Source organism: Emiliania huxleyi, assembly GCF_000372725.1.
Source record: "Emiliania huxleyi CCMP1516 chromosome Unknown EMIHUscaffold_19, whole genome shotgun sequence".
Classification (NCBI taxonomy): Eukaryota; Haptophyta; order Isochrysidales; family Noelaerhabdaceae; genus Emiliania; species Emiliania huxleyi.
The window spans coordinates 82133-100995 of NW_005200690.1; the positions used below are offsets into that span (position 1 = coordinate 82133).

The 18863-nt window shown below is 63.7% G+C and overlaps 5 protein-coding genes across 5 annotated transcripts; 1 reads left to right on the plus strand and 4 right to left on the minus strand.

The window, feature by feature from the left end:
* Nucleotides 1-2767: 2767 nt before the first annotated feature.
* On the plus strand, nt 2768-3175 carry EMIHUDRAFT_352947 (hypothetical protein; the record flags this gene model as incomplete). Its single annotated transcript, XM_005782346.1, has 1 exon — nt 2768-3175. The coding sequence occupies one exon, from the start codon at nt 2768-2770 to the stop codon at nt 3173-3175; it is 408 nt and encodes a 135-aa protein (XP_005782403.1).
* Nucleotides 3176-3703: 528 nt separating this feature from the next.
* EMIHUDRAFT_352948 (hypothetical protein) lies at nt 3704-4250 on the minus strand. The gene has a single exon (XM_005782347.1). The coding sequence runs from the start codon at nt 4185-4187 to the stop codon at nt 3882-3884; it is 306 nt and encodes a 101-aa protein (XP_005782404.1). The 5' UTR covers nt 4188-4250; the 3' UTR covers nt 3704-3881.
* Nucleotides 4229-5309, minus strand: EMIHUDRAFT_434460 (hypothetical protein). The gene is made up of 2 exons (XM_005782348.1): nt 5021-5309; nt 4229-4941 (listed from the first exon to the last, which is right to left on the minus strand). Exons 1-2 carry the CDS (start codon nt 5224-5226, stop codon nt 4326-4328), a joined length of 822 nt encoding a protein of 273 aa, XP_005782405.1. The 5' UTR covers nt 5227-5309; the 3' UTR covers nt 4229-4325.
* Nucleotides 5310-10898: 5589 nt separating this feature from the next.
* Nucleotides 10899-11926, minus strand: EMIHUDRAFT_434461 (hypothetical protein). The gene is made up of 2 exons (XM_005782349.1): nt 11311-11926; nt 10899-11209 (listed from the first exon to the last, which is right to left on the minus strand). The coding sequence occupies exons 1-2, from the start codon at nt 11898-11900 to the stop codon at nt 11107-11109; spliced, it is 693 nt and encodes a 230-aa protein (XP_005782406.1). The 5' UTR covers nt 11901-11926; the 3' UTR covers nt 10899-11106.
* A 5166-nt stretch (nt 11927-17092) lies between these two features.
* EMIHUDRAFT_462886 (hypothetical protein) lies at nt 17093-18547 on the minus strand (the record flags this gene model as incomplete). Its single annotated transcript, XM_005782350.1, has 2 exons — nt 17093-18003; nt 18056-18547. The coding sequence occupies 2 exons, from the start codon at nt 18545-18547 to the stop codon at nt 17464-17466; spliced, it is 1032 nt and encodes a 343-aa protein (XP_005782407.1). The 3' UTR covers nt 17093-17463.
* Between the last annotated feature and the right edge of the window lie 316 nt (nt 18548-18863).

Sequence of the window (18863 nt, forward strand, 5' to 3'; positions counted from 1 at the left end):
TACCCACACGCAGACGCGCGGGAGTCGCCGCCCAAGAGGGCCGGCTGTAGGCGGTGTGGTGCTGCCGCACGGCCACGGCTCTGGCTGGCGGCGATCACGTCCCGGCCTTCGTGTTGGAAGTGTGTATCGACCGGTCGGACCATGGTCTCCGTTCCGCGGCCTTCTTATTTCTTCCGCGGGCCAGTGACGGGAAGGGTTCGCCGTGTAGAGCTGGAGCTGTGGGATGGCAGATGGGATACGCAGCAGCTCACTGCGGCGAAGGCCGCTGCGACAGCACGCGCCTCGAAAGAAACAAGATGGCTCGAGCCTCGGAGACCCGTGTTTACTGCCGTTCTCCCATCCCTCCCTTGGGTTGTGTGTTTTCTTTCTTTCTTTTCCGTGTTTACTTTAAGGCCCTTGCCCTGCGAACGCGCACCCCCGGGGCTAGGGCTCTCTAGCCCGTAACCCGATGCCAATCATCCGGCCCGCTGGGTGCGCTTCTGAGCTCCCCGGCCCTGGATGTGCGGTTAATGACTGCACTCCAAGTGCTCCAAGTGCGGCCGCTCCCGTCATCGCCCGGTGGCAAGCGGGCGAGGCGGCGAGGCGCTGTCGCGACGTGGGAGGAAGGCGGTGGCGACGGAGGCGGGCGAGGTGACATCACGCGAGGAAGGCGAGGCGATTGATCACGCGCTCGCGTCGCTGTTGGCGTCACCGGGATCCGGGTGGACGCCGCGCGCCGCGGAGGTAGGGCGCCCACAGGGCCCCCAAAAAGAAAGGAAACCCGAAATGGGCCAACCCCGATCGCAGCACTTCGTGTTCGAGAGTCGAGATATTGAGAGTGTGACTAGGAGGGAGGGACGCTGGGGATTCTCAAAGCACAAAGGTATACCCTTGGAATGGCCCGATCCAGCCTTGATTACGAGATCGCGCGCGCTTCGCGCACAGCACCGCCTGTTCTCCGCGGCTGTGTGACGACGCGTGCCGTGTGCCAGCAGAGTTGGGCGCGCGCGGCGCGACGGCGCCCGCGAGGGAAGGCGCGGGTGCAGCGGCCGCCGGCGGTCGTACCGCTCGCCGGCCAGCGCAGCAGCGGCCAGCGCAGCGGCCGCCGGCGCAGCAGCCAGAGCAGCCGGTGCGCGCCTTGCGAGGCGAGTACTGCCGCCCGGCAGCCTTGAGGCGGCGGCGAGCCGTGCGCGCGCCGAGGCGCGCGCGGCGCCCGCCCGCCCGGCTGCCAGTAGGAGGCGGCGCAATATGGCCTATAGTACAGCCCTTGAGGAGGAGGAAGAGGCTGGCTGGCAGTGCTGTATGCCGCCGAGGGGCAGTTTTGGGTGCTGAGTCACGCCCAGGGGGCTGCAGAAGGCGTCCGCAGCCGGGACAACCCGCCCCCCCAGCCGAGGCCGGTCGAAGCCCACTTGGGCTGACAGCCATGAGCAGTCCTCTTGGTGCTCCTGGCGGCCGTTCAAAGGTCGGGCGCGCCCCGAGGGGGGGGGGGGGGGGGCAACGGAAGAGGCCTCGCTCCTAGAGGCATCAGCTTCGAAAATAAGACTCTCAGCGCGGCGCGCTCTCACGCCTCGCCACGGCCGAATGGGAGGCACTCCAACTCGGGAGATCTGCTATTTGAGTACCCGAGGCTATTTGAGTACCCGAGGTAGGGAGGAGATGGCGCGCGAGGAGCAGCGCGCGCATGTTCGGCAGATGCGCTGGGCAAGGGAGCACGGCCGGGGGGAGCCTGTCCGGTGTGGCGAGTACGACGAGGGCGACGAGCCGACGACGCGGCTTTCGACGCGCTCGCAGTGTGTGTACGCAAAAGTGCGTGTCTTGTCTATACGCGACGGGGCAGCCGCCGGGGTAACGGGTGGGATTCCTCGTCTTCGGGGGGCGGCGCCTTCTTCTAGGCGCCCTTGACCCTGCATACTGCTTACTGGTTGGGTAGTAGTCTAAGTTCTGTTACTCGAGGCTTAGCGGGTCTAGTGTGCACTTGCACGCTTGGGTGCTTACGCGGTCTAAGATCGGCGGCAGCCTCTTATGCGGGCTAAGTCTGCCGTGGCACGGCCTGGGGCCAAGAGGCTCCCACCGTGATCAACGATACGGCGCTAGCCCCTAAATTTACTTCGCCTGCGGCGGGCGCCTACTAATCCAAATCGATCCTTCTCATGCTCAGCAATCGCCGCCTCAGCATCCTCCTCTTCCGATTCTCGTTGCTCTTCTTGAGCGCAATCTTCAAGCCAAACAGTTCTCACAAATAGCCTCAAGCTCAAACAAACGCATGTCACAGAAGCCTGTGTATGCTGGTCCTCTTTGAACGATCCGCGCGTGAGGTAGCATAGGGCCTTGTTGGCAGCAGCCAGCTTGTTGCGCTGATTCGTTGCGATGAGCTGATTGGGATCGCAGAAGTGCATGCCAAGCACCGCCACGATCTTGAAGCAGAACACATCGCAACCGCATCGTCCGCACTGCCATCGGCATGCCGCGCCCGCCGCTTCGCTGCAGCCGCCTTAAGACACGCATAGCGGCAGCACATGGTACGGTGCGCGTACTTGAGCAGGCGTTGCGCGCCGCAAGTAGCGCACTGGCCCTGGGACAAGGCGATATGGCGTCGTGCGCGGCATACGTTGGAAGAACCGTTGGTCGGGACACGTCCAGGTATTTTTCGGGTAAACCTGGACTTTTGCAGGTATGTATGTAACTGTAGAAAGAAGGTTTGGGGCAGAGTGAGTGGGAGAACTTTTCGGCGGTCGTGGAGGTCGTGGAAGTCGTTGAGTGGCGAGTCACGCTCGGGCGGACAGCATCGATGCCATCGCCGGACGCGGCGGCGAGGCACACGGGCGCCGGCGTGGCGCGTCGGCAGGCCCACCACGAGCGGATGCGCGACGAGCGCGCTCGGGAAGCGGCCGCGGGCGACGCGGAGCTTCCGCCGGAGGACGACGCGGTCGAGATGGCGAGCGCCGTCCACGTGCTGGACAGCGTGGCGGAGGTGGGCCCGAACTACACCCTGCTGCGCAGCAAGGAGACGAAGGCGAAGCGGCGGAAGCGAAAGCGCGAGGATGCCAGGGCGGCGCTCGACGGCCACTCTGTCCTGTCCACCGGATCGCGCCTCGAGATCTTCTGCGACAGTGAGCGGTGGTACCCTGCGACTGTCATGGCGCGGGAGGAGGACGGGGACGGACGGATCGTGCACGAGGTCGAGTACGACGGCTAATCGGGTCGGCGGTGGTGGCACATGCTGGACGACGAGCGGTGCACATGCTGGTCTGCAGTGGTGGCACACGCGTGTCTCAACAACAAAATAATGTAGGTAATAGCACGAGCCACTGAGACACGCTCACACTTTGTGTATGCAACTCTTGAGGCAAACTGCGGGTAAATAAATATTTTTGAAGGGATGAACTCTACCCGGAGTTGGCCTTGTGTCGTCTAAGTTCATGGCCCCCGACCATAGTCTAAGTCCGAGCCCGGCTCCGTGCGGGGGCTAAGTTGAGCGCTCGCTCGCTGCAGAGGCTAAGTGTAGAGCGACCCTCTAGCCCTACTACCCAACCATTCCCTGCATAGAGCAGGGTCGGCGCGTTGTGTGCCTAGCTTTTGGGTAGAGCGATTCTAAATCAGGTCTGGCACTGGGCGAACATCGGCCGTCCCTCAGTGCTTCCAGCCTGCCCGCTTGAGTTTCCTCAATTGGCTCGAATTTTGCTTTGTAGAAAAAGAAGAGAGGCTACGGGCGGCCCCCGCCAGCCCCGCTCGAAGCCAGGCAGCCCCGCTCGAAGCCGTGGCGGCGCAGGCTGCCACCGCTGCCCGGGCGCCCCGAGCGGCGGCGGAGGGCCGCCCAGGCCACCACCAGTGCCCCTCCCACCGGCGGCGCGGCGGCAGCGGCGCCGACCGCCCCTCCATGAGCGGTGGCGCGACGGCTGTCGTCAGGGCGCCGGCAGGTGCCGCGCGCAGAGGGTGCCACCGGACCGGCCGACGCGCGCCCGGCGGAGCCTTCGACGTCCACGGCGGGCCGAGCACCCCCGCGTCGCTTCTCGGCGCATTGGAGAGCAGAGGAAGCTGCTGGCGTCGCCGCTGGGGTCGGCGGCGGCGCCAGCAGCGTTCTCGGATCTGAAGCCGACTTTGAGCGCCGATCGATCGATCTGAGGGCTGGCCGATGGGTGGCGCTGGGACATCGCCGCCGCCGCGGAGGCCGGCGGCGACCAGAGGAGCGGTTGGGGCGCGTGGCGCATATGTTACCTGCCAGTGAGCATTCAAGTGTGTTTCGAGATTTATTCGAGATTTGAAACTCAGATGTTCGTTTCCAGTGGGGAGGTGCCAGACCTGAGAATCGCTCGGTAGAAGAAAAAACGCGCGGAAGCTGCGGCGGCCTAGGGCACCACCTCCATGGCGCCCGTCCAGTACTCGCCCGGCTCGAGCTTGACCGGAGTGGCGGCCTGCGCCGACTCGACGCAGACAAAGTTCTTGTACCCCATGCCCTCGTCGCCGTACGGGCTCCAGACCACCGTGTCGCTCCAGCCCACCGAGTTCTTGATGGTGAGGGGCGATGCGTGCGCGCCCTCGAGGACCACGTCGCCAGAGACGCCGGCGTAGACCGAGTCCACCGGCGCGCCGATGCTGATGGTGTCCGACGCGGACTTGACGTCGGCCGGCGGGCTCTGCATCTTGTCCAGGTACGTCGCGCCGGCGAACGCGGGCGCCTTGATCGCAACCTTGTCGATGTCGTCACACGACCAGTACGTGTGCAGCGCGCCGGTGAAGGAGAGGGGCTTGCTGTCGGTGTTGGTGACGCAAAAGTCGGTGGCGAGCCGGTCGTCCTCGAGCGTGACCGAGTACTGCAGCTTGAAGGCGTGCGGCCACATGTCCATCGTGTAGGCGCTCTCGGTCAGCTCCATCACCACCTTGCTGTCCGACTGCTCCACCACCGTCCAGTCGAGGTTGCGAGCAAAGCCGTGCTGCTGGATGGCGCCCGGGCCGAATTGCGGCCTGGTAAGACGCAGGGGTAGGAGTCAGTGAGAGAACAGCCGACTGAGGGAGACTGAGTCGAACGAGCGAAAGTGCGCGCCAGCAAAATGGAATGCCGCCCGAGATCGGCTTGCTCCCGTCGAGCTTTGCGTCTGGCCGCACTGCCAGCACATCTGTTCCGCCTTTGACGTACGAGGTGATGCACGCGCCGAAGGTATAGACCGTGACCGAGTCGCCCGCCGCATTCGAGAGGCTCACCGTCTTCAGAGCCGACTCGACCAACTCGGGTGCGGGAGCGGCGACCATGCGCAGCGACGACGGCGCGATGCTCACGGGTGCACGAACGCCGACGTTGAAGCTGAAGGGAGCTACTAACAGCAAGACCGCCATCGGTACCGAGACTCGAATCACGATGCTCAGAGGTTATTCCGAGTTGCAGTGGAAGCAGTCTATTCACAGTCTAGGCAGTCTAGGCAGTCTGAAGCAGTCTGATGCAGTCTGATGCAGTCTGACGCAGTCTGACGCGTGTCTGGGGCGGGAGATTCTCACAATTACCGTGGCCCCCAAGTGCTCGGTGACCCGCGGGTCTACCTTTCGGCCCCTCGTGGCCTCGTCCCTGCGAACGCGCACCCCCCGGGTTAGAGCTCTCTTGCCCGCAGCCCGATGCCGATCATCCCACATCCGGCCCGCTGGGTGCGCTTCATAGGACATAGCTCGTTAGCTCCCCGGCCCTGGATGTGAGGTTACTTACTGACTGCACACTCAAACCGTCATGACACGACACATTCACACCGTCAGACAGGCAGAGGCGGCGGCACGCGTCGGCGGACCGGCACTCCTCCCCGCTCTCTCAAGGCTGGCACAAACTCGCCCCGCGCCCCTTCGACGGAGCCGTCTTTTCGCGTGCGCATGCCAGCGGGCTTGGCGCGAGGCAGCCGCGCCGGTGTCGCCTCCTCGAGCGGCGGGTTGACGCCCCAGCTCTTGCCCGGTGGACTGGCAGGCGGCGCGTCGGCCCCACTCGCCGAGCTTGCAGGGTCGGCCGCCTCAGTTGAGCCCGCCGCCGGATCCTCGGGCGCCGCCGCGAGCGATTGTGAGGTGCTGCAGAAGAGCTCAAAATCCTTGCGCGACATGCGCTCCGGGATCGCCTGCCGCGGCCCGCCCTCCTTGACGGCGCCGCCGCCGCCCTCGCTCAGTGTCACGCCCTCGGCCAGGCGGATGGTCTCTCCGAGCGGCGGCTGCAGAGAGTGAAGCGGCGTGTAGGTTGCTGGGCCCAACTCGACTCGCGGAGCGCGGGCCGTGCCCGCCTTGCCGCCCGCCTTGCCGCCCGCCTTGCCGCCCGCCTTGCCGCCCGCCTTGCCACCCGCCTTGCCGCCCTCCTTGCCGCGCACCGCCTTGGGCGGCGGCGGCGCCTCCTCCTCGGCTCCTGTGTGCAGCCCGATGCCTGGGTACAGCTTGTACGGCGGGAGTCGCTCCGCATTGATGTGCTCAATCGGGATGACGTTGCCCGCCGCGTCGGTTGTGTACTCCCGCCCCTGCATCGAAGTGCGGAGCTCATCTAGCCGACGAGCGTCCTCCCGCTCGTCTGCCGCCCGCCGCGCCGCAGCCTCTTCTGCAGGCGTCATCAGCTTGTCCGCCGCGGCCGCTGCTGGCGCCGCCGCCGGGACTGCGTCGGCGAAACTGGCGCGCGATCGTGCAATGTGGATTCCGCCCTTGCCCACCTCTAGCTGCGGGCTGTGTGGCGGAGGCGGCGTCTTTGGGCGGCCGCCGCGACGCAGAGCGGCGGCCGACCCGCCCCGCGAGGAGGGGCGTGAGGTGGACAGCACAGGAGTGGCGGCTCGCGGCGCGAGCGGCTTGCGCTCTCGAATGGCGATGGTCCCTCGCGACCATGTGTCCAAGACCGCCGCCCGTGGCTCCTCGTCCGGCCGCCAGGGAGCCACCTCGCCCGGGTCTGGCTCAAGAAAGTAGAGGTCGACCGCCTTTGCAATCTGCAGGGTCGCGTCGAGCACGCCCTGCGTGACGGCAGCCGCGCCGAGCGCGCGGTCGGAGACTGCCTCCATGGCCGCCAGTAGCAGCTCATCAACCAGCTCGAGCGCGACGCATTGCGCATGCGCCTCGTCCGGGGTGGACATTTTGATGTAACGAATGTGGTGCCGACCGCATACACACAAGAGAGAGAGAGAGAGAGCTCTCACGCCGCGCGTAGGCCCTATCGTCCTCCCATCCCTCCCTTGGCTTGTCTGTTTTCTTTCTTTGGGCCCTTAGGGGCCTAGAGAACACAACCCCCTCTCCCTTACCCTTTCCTCCCAGTAAGTAAGCTAAAAGTACAGTACACAAACAAAGGTGAGACCTTGTTATTTATTGAGTGAGAAGAAAATACTCCTTCGCGCTGTGCGCTGGTCTATGAGAGGTTGCCTTGACGTGCGAGCCCTGGGAGCTGGGATGGGGGGAGACTCCCCGCAGGCCTAGATAGAAAGAAGGTCCGCGCGCAGGGGGGTGGGACATCGGTCATTGAGACCAGTCATGAATGAATGAGTGCGCCATCGACAGCTCTGAACTGCGCCTCACCACTGACTGGAAGGTCGCCAAGCAAGTCGCAAGTGGGCCAGCACAGGTCCACATTGTGGCAGTAGTCAGCAGTGCATATCTTTAGGCTGTATGTATGTTTCCTCTCGCACCCTGCCTCGTTTCTTTTCCGTGTTTCTCTACAGCACCCTTTCGTTTCCTCTCTCTCTAGTTTCCGGGGAAACCATCAAATTTTCCGGGCTCTGAGCCGAGCCTGAGGCTGGTTTGGTCCCAAAATAAGCCGAGCCGGCAAATACCGGGGTATTTTGCGGGCAAGCCTGAAACCCCTCGGGTACACCTGGAAAACACCCGGTAATTTTGCCGGTTTCCTCGATTTTGCCTCAGATTTTGCCCCAGACCAGCTCTCAGACTCAGGGAAACTCGAGAGTTGCCAGAATGGAGCACCAAACACCCTCTGGTTTCCCTGGAAATTTCCGGAAACGCAAAGTGCTGGGGACCCTCTGGTTTCCCTCTGGGTTGCCGGAAACTCTCATACAGGCCAAACGCATATCTGATAGCTAGAGCAGCAGCGTCAGGGTCGCAGGGTCGGATCGTGTCAAGCCTCTCGCCTGGCCGGCCGCGTGCAGACGTGTCTGTCTGCTGTCTGAGTAATCTGTCGGCGGTCAGTACGACCGATCACTTTGGAGGTTTCTGACGGTCCCATTGGTGACACGAGACCACCAAGCTTTCCGGTTCCAAGAGAGAGGCACTGGCGCTGTCCTGATAAGGTGCATGCTCCCTCTTGACTGCCCATGCGCGCGAGGCTGTGTAGGCATAGCCTTTTGAGAGTGCCAGCAGCCAAACCGAGGCAGTTTGTGACGCGCATTGCGTCAGAACCACAGAAGCGTGCACCCGCTGGAAGGACACCGATTCCTACTCACTATACTGGCCGCGGTACGATCAGGTCGTCACTGAATGCTGGATACTAAGGCCGCGAGCTATAGCAGCTGCAGGGCACGGTCAGCAGCGCCGACAGGCTGCCGCAAGGCGTGATAGCATGGCCGCAAATACGCCAAATTCCCCATGAAAACAAGTAAAAAAATCCGGGGGGTGTTGGCATATGGCATGTAGTCCCCCATCGGGAGGAACCCCTAGTCTAGCGGAAATTTTTCACAATATCGCAACCGCGATACCGCGCGATATTTGGCGATAAAATGCGATAAACGGCGATGTTGTGCGATGCTCGCGATCACGCGAGCCCTTTCATAGCACGTCACGGCGACGGCGTGAAGCGTTACAAAGAGACGTGCGCCGTGGAGCACATCATCCTGGCGCTTCGCTCGCTCCGCTCGCGTTGCGCAGCTGGATCTGGCTGGCTACACACCTCGCGGCCATAGGACGGTATGCGGCGGTCGCCGCCCACCACCCTTCCCCCCCTAGTATGCCAGCGACCCGTCCCCTGCCCCCTCTCCTAGCCCCTCTCGCCCTTGGCCTTGCTATTCCTCTCCCCCTCCATGCCCTCGTGTAAAACAAGAAACCGATTACGTCACGTATGATCAAGAAACCACACTGGGTGTTTCCGCGAAATTAAGAAACCACGGCGCGCCGCAGGCGCGCCGCGCCGGCTGCGCCGCCAGCTTTAGATTGTCTCCTCCGAAAACAAAGAATTCCGCGGCCGCCGTCCGCCGCCGGGGTGAGGGTGCGCGAGGCTGCGCGAGGGTGCGCGATATTGCGCGATATTAGGCGATATTAGGCGATACTCGGCGATCATTCACGAGATACACCAAAAATTTCCGCTAGACTAGGGGTGGAGGACGACCCCCGGCTAGTCGCCGACCACACCCACAAAGAACCCTGCACAAAGATCGCACGGGGGGACCTGTTCCTTTTTACCCATCTCCCAGTATCGATAAATAAATAAATCGAACAACGGACACCTCTCTACTGTGAGATTTAGCGAGAGCAGAGGTGTCCGTTTTATTTATTTATTTTGCGCGAATACTTTTTAAATCTCTATACTGCGACCGTCTCGGCGGCAGCCGGATCTCGGACGTCGGAGAACGGCGCATCCGTCGTCCATGGCCCACCGTCCTCCATGAGCTCGTCCCACTGGGGGTGGCGCACCGACACGCATTCGTCGCCCACGGCCGCATTCCTCATCACGACGCCCATCGCCCAGTAGGTCTCCTCGGTCTCCTCATCAATGTACTCCACCTCCACCGGGTCGCCCTTTTTGAAGGCGAGGGCGGTCGCGCCCCGCCCGCCGCGAGCTCGCTTCGGAGGCTTCGCCCGTGGCGTGTCGGCGGGCCACTCTCCGTCGGGCGGCAGGCCGGAGGCGCGCTGGTCGGGCGTGCAGCGCGCCAGGTACTCCTTGACCTTCGCGGCTCGGTCGTCGCCGTGCTTGTAATGAATCGGGTGTGGCGTGAAGTGGCACACGACCTGCTTGCGCAGGTCGTGCCGATCGCGCGTCGAGCCGGACCACCTGCGAGGGGCAGCGCGACCCCGCCGTCAGTCCCGCGCCAGTCCGGAAAGAGAGGGAGGGGGGGGGCTGCCGTGGCGCGTCACCCGCAGGCAGTGCACACGTAGTAGGTGCAAAGGTGCGACGACCGGTCGAAGCCCTTGGGCTTGTTCCGCCCGCTTCCCTTGCTCCGTGGCGCAGCGAGCTGGGTGGAGGCGGCGCTTGGGGCAAGGGCGAGGGTGGTGGTCGTACTGGCGGATGCAGGGCCGGCGGAGGCATCGGTCGAGCTGGCCGCAGCGAACTGGGTGGAGGCGGCGCTTGGGGCAAGGGCGAGGGTGGTGGTCGTACTGGCGGATGCAGGGCCGGCGGAGGCATCGGTCGAGCTGGCCGCATCGGCGGGTGCATCGGTGGGAGCAGCGGCGGGTGCAGGGGCCGGATTTGCAGCTTGTTGTGATCGGTGCGCTGCAGCCACTCTGTCGACGGCTATTCTGTCGGCGTGGTCGCCGTCAAGCAGTCGCACCATCGATGGCTGCTCCACCGACGTGACGTACAGAAGCTCGCTCGGCACAAGCAGCGGCATGAACTGGCCGCGGACGACGGTTGGCGCTACCCCGTCCTCGTCAGCGGCGGGACACGCCGGCAAAGGGCGCAGCGGTGCGAGCAGACGCGCCACCATGGCGCCGAGGTGAGGTTTGCGACAGCGCGCGAGAAGAAAAGAAAGCGGGCGGTGAACTGGCGCCCTCAAGCTGCGAACTCGTTTTGAAAGTTTGTTTTTTGGACACGGGCGCGGACTGGCGCGGCTAAAGCCGCGTAACAGCTTCTAGCACAAAAAGAAAAAGAATTTACCGCCAAACTCCCTCGGCCTCGCACGACACACTAGTAGCAAGTGGCACGGCGCCACGGGACTTGCTAAAAATCTCTGTGTATGGCGCGCACAAAAAGAAATCCGGCGGTTCAAGTCGCAGAGTGGCTAGCGCGTAGCGGCCCACAGTGCACAGTTTTGGGGTGCGGTAAACTAAAGGATTGATGGGGCGTCTTTACGATACGTAGGGTCTCGGTCGCGCCCGGGGGGGCGTCAGTGCCGAGGGCCCCCAGCGCGCGCCGCGTATGCACGGAATCCACGACACTAGAAGACGTATCCCAGTCACATGCCCGATGAGGCGCGCGTGTCCGTGGGCTCAGCCGGCTTCCCAGTCACGAGGCCTTACCTCCCGCGCCCTCCCCGCCTAAATGTCGTGCTGCGACAAGTCCGAGCCGGTGCCGGGGAAGTACCTCTCAGTGTTGGCTGACAGCACGGCGACGTTGGAGATGAGGTGGCAGTGGACGAGCCTGCCGGGCGGCGGGCACGAACGCCGCGTGAGGGCCGCTGAGGGCGGCAGCGGGAGGCGGAGGAGGCGGGGAGGAGGGCGGCCGGGGAGGGGAGGGAGCGCCAGTTGTAGACGAGGACAAACTTGACGAGTCGGTCCTCGCCGTCCGCCGTCTCGACCTCGACCACGTACTCCTTGACGGCGGTCATCTTCTCCCTCCCCCGCTTCTGCTGCCACTCCGAGTCGTCTCCCACGAGCCGGTATGCCTGCGTCTGTCGCAGAAAGGCAAACCGCTCGGAGAGGAGCTGCCCAAAGCTGCTCTCATCGACGAGCGCGCCGGACGGCTGGCCGCTGATGACGCGGCTCTTTGCCCAGTCCATCCGCTTTGACCAGTCCGTGTTTGATCGATGCGTGCCGGCCCGCCACGGCGGCAGGCTCGTGAAGGCAAAGGCCGCCTCGTCGTTGCCTGCGCCCAGCTGCAGCACCACGTGCTCGACGACCTGCTTTGGCGACGTCTGGCCCTGCGGGCCGAGCTTGCGCAGTTTTTCGAACTTGCCCAAATCTGAGTCGCGCCCGCGCTTGGCTGCCTCATCCCTGAGTGCCGCCATCAGCTGATGGAGAGAGTCCTCCTCGCCGCAGCGCACGCAGCCGGCGCGCGAGGTCGCCGGCGCGCGGCGGCCCACAAGCAGTCCGAGGGAGCAGAGGAGAAGCATCACGCCAGTCGGGACCGTCCACCCGACTCTAACAACGGCGCGATCACCTTGCCGGGCGGTCGAGACCACTCGGGGAGAAGGCGTGTAGACCCCAAATCGGGTCCGGACTTCGGACCCGATTACGCTGCCGCCTCGCGCGCGCCGCTGCTGCCCTCGCCGGCAGCCGCCGCGGTCGCAGTGCCATCGTGCGGACTGGCGGTCGACTCGCCACATCGATTTCAACTCACGCGACGCGCTCGGCCTCCGCTGGCGGCTGCCGCAAGAGCGGCTGGCTCACGGCAGCGTCTCGCCGGTTGCCGGATAGGAGAGTACAGAACGTCTGGAGTGTAACTGTGTACGTGAGATCGGTTTTGATAACAAGCACGGTCGATCCGTCAAAGCGATACACTCGTTCCTATCACGCTGGACGGCTGGCACGGAGCTCTGTGCCGACAAACAGGAAGAGCCGAGCGGCAAGAAGGGCTCGATGGGGAGCGAGAACCGTCAAACGTGCTCACGGAGGTTTCGGAAGTCCACCCTGATGCGGTCGGTTCCCCCCCGGTTTGAACGCGCAGCTCGCAAGACTCGTCGAGCACTCGCAGCCTCTCTGCGCCTCTCATGCTGCCGCTCTGCGGGATGTTCAGTCTTTCCGGAAGATATCGTCGAGTTTTGGAAGCTGCGCGGTCAAACCTGGGGGGAAACAAGAGCGTCACGACGGACTTCAGGTTACACCTGAAGCTCTTCTGACGGTTCTCGCTCCCCATCGAGCCCTTCTTGCCGCTCGGCTCTTCCTGTTTGTCGGCACAGAGCTCCGTGCCAGCCGTCCAGCGTGATAGGAACGAGTGTATCGCTTTGACGGATCGACCGTGCTTGTTATCAAAACCGATCTCACGTACACAGTTACACTCCAGACGTTCTGTACTCTCCTATCCGGCAACCGGCGAGACGCTGCCGTGAGCCAGCCGCTCTTGCGGCAGCCGCCAGCGGAGGCCGAGCGCGTCGCGTATCGATCGAGCTCGCGATCCGGGCCGTGGAGCCCACGAGGAAGACTTCGTCTGCTGGGACGGAGTCCCGACGCTCGCTGCGTCCGCCGGAACTGGGGTCTGCACACCTTTCGTGGCCGCGTCCCGCAGTGGGTACCCGGGTACCTGGGTACGCGAGTAGTACCGGGTCTGGCGGGTAGAGGCGCTCTCTCGAGGTCTCTTGGAGCAGAGCCCCGGCTTACCCAAATGGGTCCTCGGAGAGGGTACCCTGGGTGGGCGGGGCCTCTACTCGCCCGGTACCGGGCTGGCGAGGACTTCCAGCCTGCTTGCTGTCTGTCTGTGAAAAAAAACAGCTGACGCAGTCTCGCAAGGCTCTCGGGTTCCCTCGCCCCCCCGGGCAAGGGAGGACCCCGTGAGGCGTGGGAGTGCCTCGCCAGGTACCGGGTAGAATGAGTTCAAGCGCGCTCGATCCGACATGTACATCTTCTGCGACTATATGGAGCGGCTGCGCTTCACAATCGTACCAAAAAAGATGCAAGGAAGGACTGTTGAGGCGACAACTCCACTACTCCAGGCCCCAAATGATGTGTGAGTGTTAGTTAGAGTTGTTTGGTATTGCTAAATCTCTCTCTCTCTCTCTCTCTCTCTCTCTCTCTCTCTCTCTCTCTCTCTCTCTCTCTCTCTCTCTGAGGCGAGAGAGGGGGACTACAGGAGTTCTAGGATTATGCCATGTTCGCTGTGCTCCCAATCAATCGCCAATCGGAGGCATGCGTTGCTATTACACCCTACCTAATAGGGTTGCGGAGCCGTGCTGCATTTAGACTTCGCTCGGATTGTGAGTTACGCTGGTATAGTTAGTAGTCGTAGACGATCGAGCGAGTTGGCCTGTACGAGAGTTTCCGGCAACCCAGAGGGAAACCAAAGGGTCCCCAGCACTTTGCGTTTCCGGAAATTTCCAGGGCCAGAGGGTGTTTGGAGCTCCATTCTGGGAAACTCGAGCGAGAGTTCCCTGAGTCTGAGAGCTGGTCTGGGCACTGGGGCAAAATCTGAGGCGAAACCGACCGGCAAAATACCCGGTGTTTTCCAGGTATACCCGGTATATTTTGCCGAGTTGGCCTCATTTGGGCCCAAACCAGCCTCAGTGCTCAGACTCGGCTCAGAGTCTAGCTCAGAGCCCGAAAAAAATGGATGGTTTCCCCGGAAAATAGAGAGGAAACGAGAGGGGGTGCTGTAGAGAAACACGGAAAAGAAACGAGGCAGGGTGCGAGAGGAAACATACGTACAGCCTAACTAACGAGCGAGGGGTCCCGTCCGGACCTGAGGGAGGGTGTAGAGGATGTAGAGGATGTAGAGTGTAGAGCGCTGTAGAGCTGTAGAGATGTAGAGCGCTCTGGAGCGCTGCCTGTAGAGCTGTAGAGCTCTACATCCGCCGCGTGACGATGTGCCTCCGTTGTAGAGCGATGTAGAGGCGCTCTACAACGTGAAATCTCTACAACAAACTCTACAACAACAACAACATCATGTGCATGTGCATGTGCATCATGAGCGGCGAACGAGGCACGCACGGTCGCTCTCCGACATGAGGCGCGTTGCACTTGCCATTGCTGCCCTGGCCTTCTGTCTGCCCGCCCAATGGGTGGCAGGTGCCTCCGCTGCTGTGGCATGCCTCACGGCTGCGACTGGCCGGCGCCTCGGCGCGTCAGCTCGGCTCGGCGTAGCGATCGTGGCCAGCGCAACTCGCCTGGACTCAACGCTCAGCCAGGAGCTCCAGCACGCGCCGGCGCGAGTCATGGCGCATGCAACGCGCAGCAATGCTCGCCTCGCCTCGCGCAAATGCGACCGTCCTCGCAGCCGACAGTCCACCGCCTGCTAAAGAAGCACAGCGATGAATGCGGCACCGGCGACGCATGGCAGGCTGGTCATGACGGCAGTCATAGGGTGTTGTGTGCCGTCAGAGTGACTCTCTGTGTGTCAGGGATAGTCAGGGCCGTCCATCATGATCAGAGCTCCAGTAAGCTCGGAGACACCCCATTAGTGCGGCTCGACCTCTTTGAGTCACTGCCTTCCCGGCGGTTTTACTGTAGAGCCTCTACAACAAACTCTACAACAAAATCGCGCTCCACCAATCGCTCTACATCGGACTCACATCGTCCCGCGCCGGATGTAGAGCTCTACAGCTCTACAGCGCTCCAGAGCGCTCTACATCTCTACAGCTCTACAGCGCTCTACACTCTACATCCTCTACACCCTCCCTCAGTCCCGTACCATGGTTCCATGCGGAATCGACACATTGTGAGCGGAGCAGTCTTCCTGCAGATAGTAGATAGATGTAGGATGGATTGCGAGTCTGAGAGAGATTTTTGAAAACCAACCAGAAATCACACGACTCTGCGTCTCACTGTTGATGTGACAAAACAAATGGTTGATGTGGGCGCGGCATTGGCCATTGCGAGCGAGTGCGGGCGGGCGCTCGCAATCGTACAGTGAGATGCTAGGATTGCAAGGAGTGCTGCTCACAAGCATTCGCCTATACGATTGCGAGAGAGGCTGCTAACTTTCTTTTCGCTTTTCAAACTTTAAAAATTACGCGCGCGCGATTGTCGACGGGCACGTCCAAACCGCCGCTCCATCTCCATCCCACCGCTGAATGGTGCCGCACGGCGAAACCGACCTCTCGCGGCTGCTGGCCACGCTGTCACCGACGCTCCAGGAGGGCGAGTTCTACTTCGCCTCGCTCCGGCCCGCGACCTCCACCGCCGGCGCTCTTGCCGACGCCGCCCGCGCCGCCGCCATCGGCACCTTCCGGGAGGCAGAGGGCCTCTCGCTCATCCTGCCGGCTGCGCACACCGAGCTTCCAGATGGCGCAGCGCGCTCTACCACGCAGCGCCTCATCTCGCTGGAGGTGCACTCTTCGCTCGAGGCCATTGGCCTCACCGCAATTGTATCGCAGCGGCTCGCAGAGCTCAGCATCTCTTGCAACGTCGTGGCAGCCTTCCATCACGACCACATCTTTGTGTCGGCAGACAAGGCGGATGCGGCCGTCGATGCGTTGCGCGGCATCCAAGCAGACGCTGCTGCAGCCGGCCGATGACCGTTGTAAGGTTCTTTGTGCGGTGCACACCTTGGGGCTGCGGTATTCCCCAAGATCTCTCGTCATTTCCTCCTCGCTCTCGCTCGCCCCGTCCGCACGTCAGTCACGCCCTCGGTTTTGAACCACGCCGGACGGCGACCGGCAAAGCGCAACGAGGACGCCGGCAACCGATCTGACGGGGGTGTATGACAGGACGCTCTCCGCGGCCCGTGTGTGTCCGATTGTGTGTGCGGCGCTGAGGGCAGAGATAGAGGGAGCGGACCGTGAGTTGAGGAAATCGGAGGACGCGACCCACTTCGCCACAGACGGTCCCGCGCCTCGCCGCTATGACGGGTAGACGACCGCGGCTCGTGTGCGTCTACCCGTCTTTGTCCGGAGTGAAAAGTCCAACGCGCTCGTCGGTGGCGGCTTCCCTCAACCTGCGCCGCGCTCGGCGAACCTCGACAGCGCTTTCGGTGGCATGCAGCTCTTTGCGACAGAAGCCTGGAGAGCAGCTCCTCTGCTGCTCACACACTCTGCACAGTTGACACAGCCTACTGTGCGGCTGCCACAGCTGTCACAGCGATGGGCTCGCCCTCACTGGCCCTCAGTCACTTGTGCTGCGGCTTGTGTGAGCGACACTGCTCGGCGACTGCCGGCACACTGTGAGACCATGGGTGTGAGGTTAAACCACGCTACCAGCGCTTGGTCACATCGGCCCCGAGGTCAGATCCTTCTACTCTGTTGATGACAAGACTTGTCTACTGGCTGGAGCCGAGCAGGAGGGCCCAGCGCACAACCCCAGGTCAACTCAGGGTCCACACCCCGCAGACTGTCGCGCCTCGCGGCACCGCTAGCCGGTGCATGAGACATGTCGCGCTCGGTCACGGGCGGCACCTTCTGCTCCGCTCGTCGCCGTCCGCCCGGTTCGTGTGTCAGCTCACAGCTGACGCTCACGGTGGTGCCTCTCCCCCATCCAGCCCCCATCGGCCAGTGTGAACACAAGCTACACAAGGCTGAAACACCTGAAGAGTGAAGTTCACGCGCTGAAGCCGCGCGCAGAGACGCTCTTATATCAGCATCGCGGCGCGAGACCCGGCCTGCGGCCGCTCGCGACGCGCACGCCGGCCACACGCAATTCACCTGGCCTCGCTACCGCAAGTCGTAAAAAAGTCTGTCAAATAGTTACGCGAGTGCCGTGTTGCACCCCTCGCTCGCGACATCTTATCGACACGCGCGCCGCGCCCGAGGGAGCCGAACGACACTCTCGCGTCCGTCCGCTCCCACGAGTCATAGGCACAACGCGGCACGTCGATCCGCGTGCAACCCCGTTGGGACGAGGCGTCATGCGAGCCAGAGTCAAGTAGCGTAGGTGTGTGGCGCGAGCGCGCGCGGCGCGGCGACAGGTCCACCGGGAGGAGAGGTCAAGTTGCGGGTCGGGGGTGGAGAGGCTGTGGAGAGGTGGGCGGCAGCTGCCGCACGCGGAGGAATGCGATCGAGGGGGCGTCGCTCAGCCGGCGCGCCCCTCCGCTCAGGCGGCGATCAACCTGCGCGCCGAGGCGAGCAGCCACCGCCCCACCCCAAGCTCGAGCAGCGCCTTGACGGTCCAGCCGACGCCCATGGCGCACGCGAAGAGGGACGTGGCGAGCGAGAGCTTGGCGGGGACGTCCGGCTGGTGCATCCGCTCCCCCATCTGCACCGACAGCTCCCCCACCACCGCGGTGAAGGAGGACATCGCCAGCATCGTCCCCACGCCGAACGAGGAGAGGTACGTGAGTGCGCAGACGACGGACGGCATCGCAAGGGCAGGCATCACGCCGAGGAGGTGGCCCGAGCCGGAGCAGCCGTGCAGGATGCCGGTGAGCAGCGTCGAGGCGACCGACTGCCGCTCCGACGGGCCTCCCCCCGACGGAAGCAGCGCCGCAGCCGGATCGTCCTCGCCCGGTGCGCCGAGCGGAGCCACTGCGGCGGCGACCGAGCCGTCGATTGCGCTTCCCGCCGCGTCGCCCGCCGCGCGCTCGTCTTCGGCGAGAGCACGCGCCGCCTGCACGTCGCTGCTCCACTCGCGCGCCTGCGCAGGGCCACGGCAGCGGATCAATGCCTCCTCTCTGTCGGTGTGGCACCGCGCGTGTGCCGCACGCTCTCTCTCTCTCGCGCGCGCACGCCTCACGCACGCCGTTGACGCCGATGATGAGGATCGAGATGCCGACGGCCGCCTCCATGTAGACACAGATCGCGTCGAGGTTGAGCGCGCCGCGCACCAGGAAGGCGAGCAGCCCCACCAGCCCGGCGCCAATCCCGTGCCCGAGCCCCCAGTAAAGGCCCGTGTATAGCGCAGTCCACCACCGCCGCCCTATCGAGAGGGGCAGCAGCGCGGCGAGGTGGTCCGGGCCCGTCACCGCGTGCAGCGAGCCGGCAAAAGTGCCGCCGATGCCAGCGGCGAGCAGCGGTCCACTCACCGCCGGAAGCACCAAACTCGCCCTCGGTGGCGCGTGCCGGTGCCGTCGGGCTGAGGCGAGCAGCGGCGAAGGTGCAGCAGCGGGCGCGGCGAGGCGCGGACGCGATAGCGGCCGTGTGGCGGATAGCGCTGGCGCCGCGAGCAGCAGCAGCAACATGCAGGGCCGGGCGCCACCGCCAGCGCGAAGGGTGGAGATGTGCTCCCGTTCGCGGATGAAGAATTTCGCGAAGCTGGAGATGGGTGCCGCGCCTCTGTCCGGAGTGGCCGGAGCCCATTCTCGCTAGCCCTGCCCCGCAGCGCGGCCGCTCGCCAAGCCCTCCAGATGAGTGAGTGGTCAGATGGAGAATGAGATTTTTGCATAGTGCCCGAGAGAGAGCGAGGGGTCCGGGGGGGAGCACAAATAGGACGCCCAGCCCTGCCCTCGTGCCGCCGAGTGTGTATCCTATGCGAGAGAGATCCCCTGTGCCCTGTGC

Excerpts from the sequence above, each read along its gene's own strand:
- EMIHUDRAFT_352948 (XM_005782347.1), bottom strand. The coding sequence starts at position 4,187 with ATGCGCCACGCGCCCCAACCGCTCCTCTGGTCGCCGCCGGCCTCCGCG.
- EMIHUDRAFT_434460 (XM_005782348.1), bottom strand. The coding sequence starts at position 5,226 with ATGGTCGCCGCTCCCGCACCCGAGTTGGTCGAGTCGGCTCTGAAGACG. Across the intron at positions 4,942-5,020 it reads GGCGGCATTCCATTTTGCTG|GCCGCAATTCGGCCCGGGCG; the intron begins GCGCGCACTTTC and ends GCGTCTTACCAG.
- EMIHUDRAFT_434461 (XM_005782349.1), bottom strand. The coding sequence starts at position 11,900 with ATGCTTCTCCTCTGCTCCCTCGGACTGCTTGTGGGCCGCCGCGCGCCG. Across the intron at positions 11,210-11,310 it reads TTTGTCCTCGTCTACAACTG|GCTCGTCCACTGCCACCTCA; the intron begins GCGCTCCCTCCC and ends GCCGCCCGGCAG.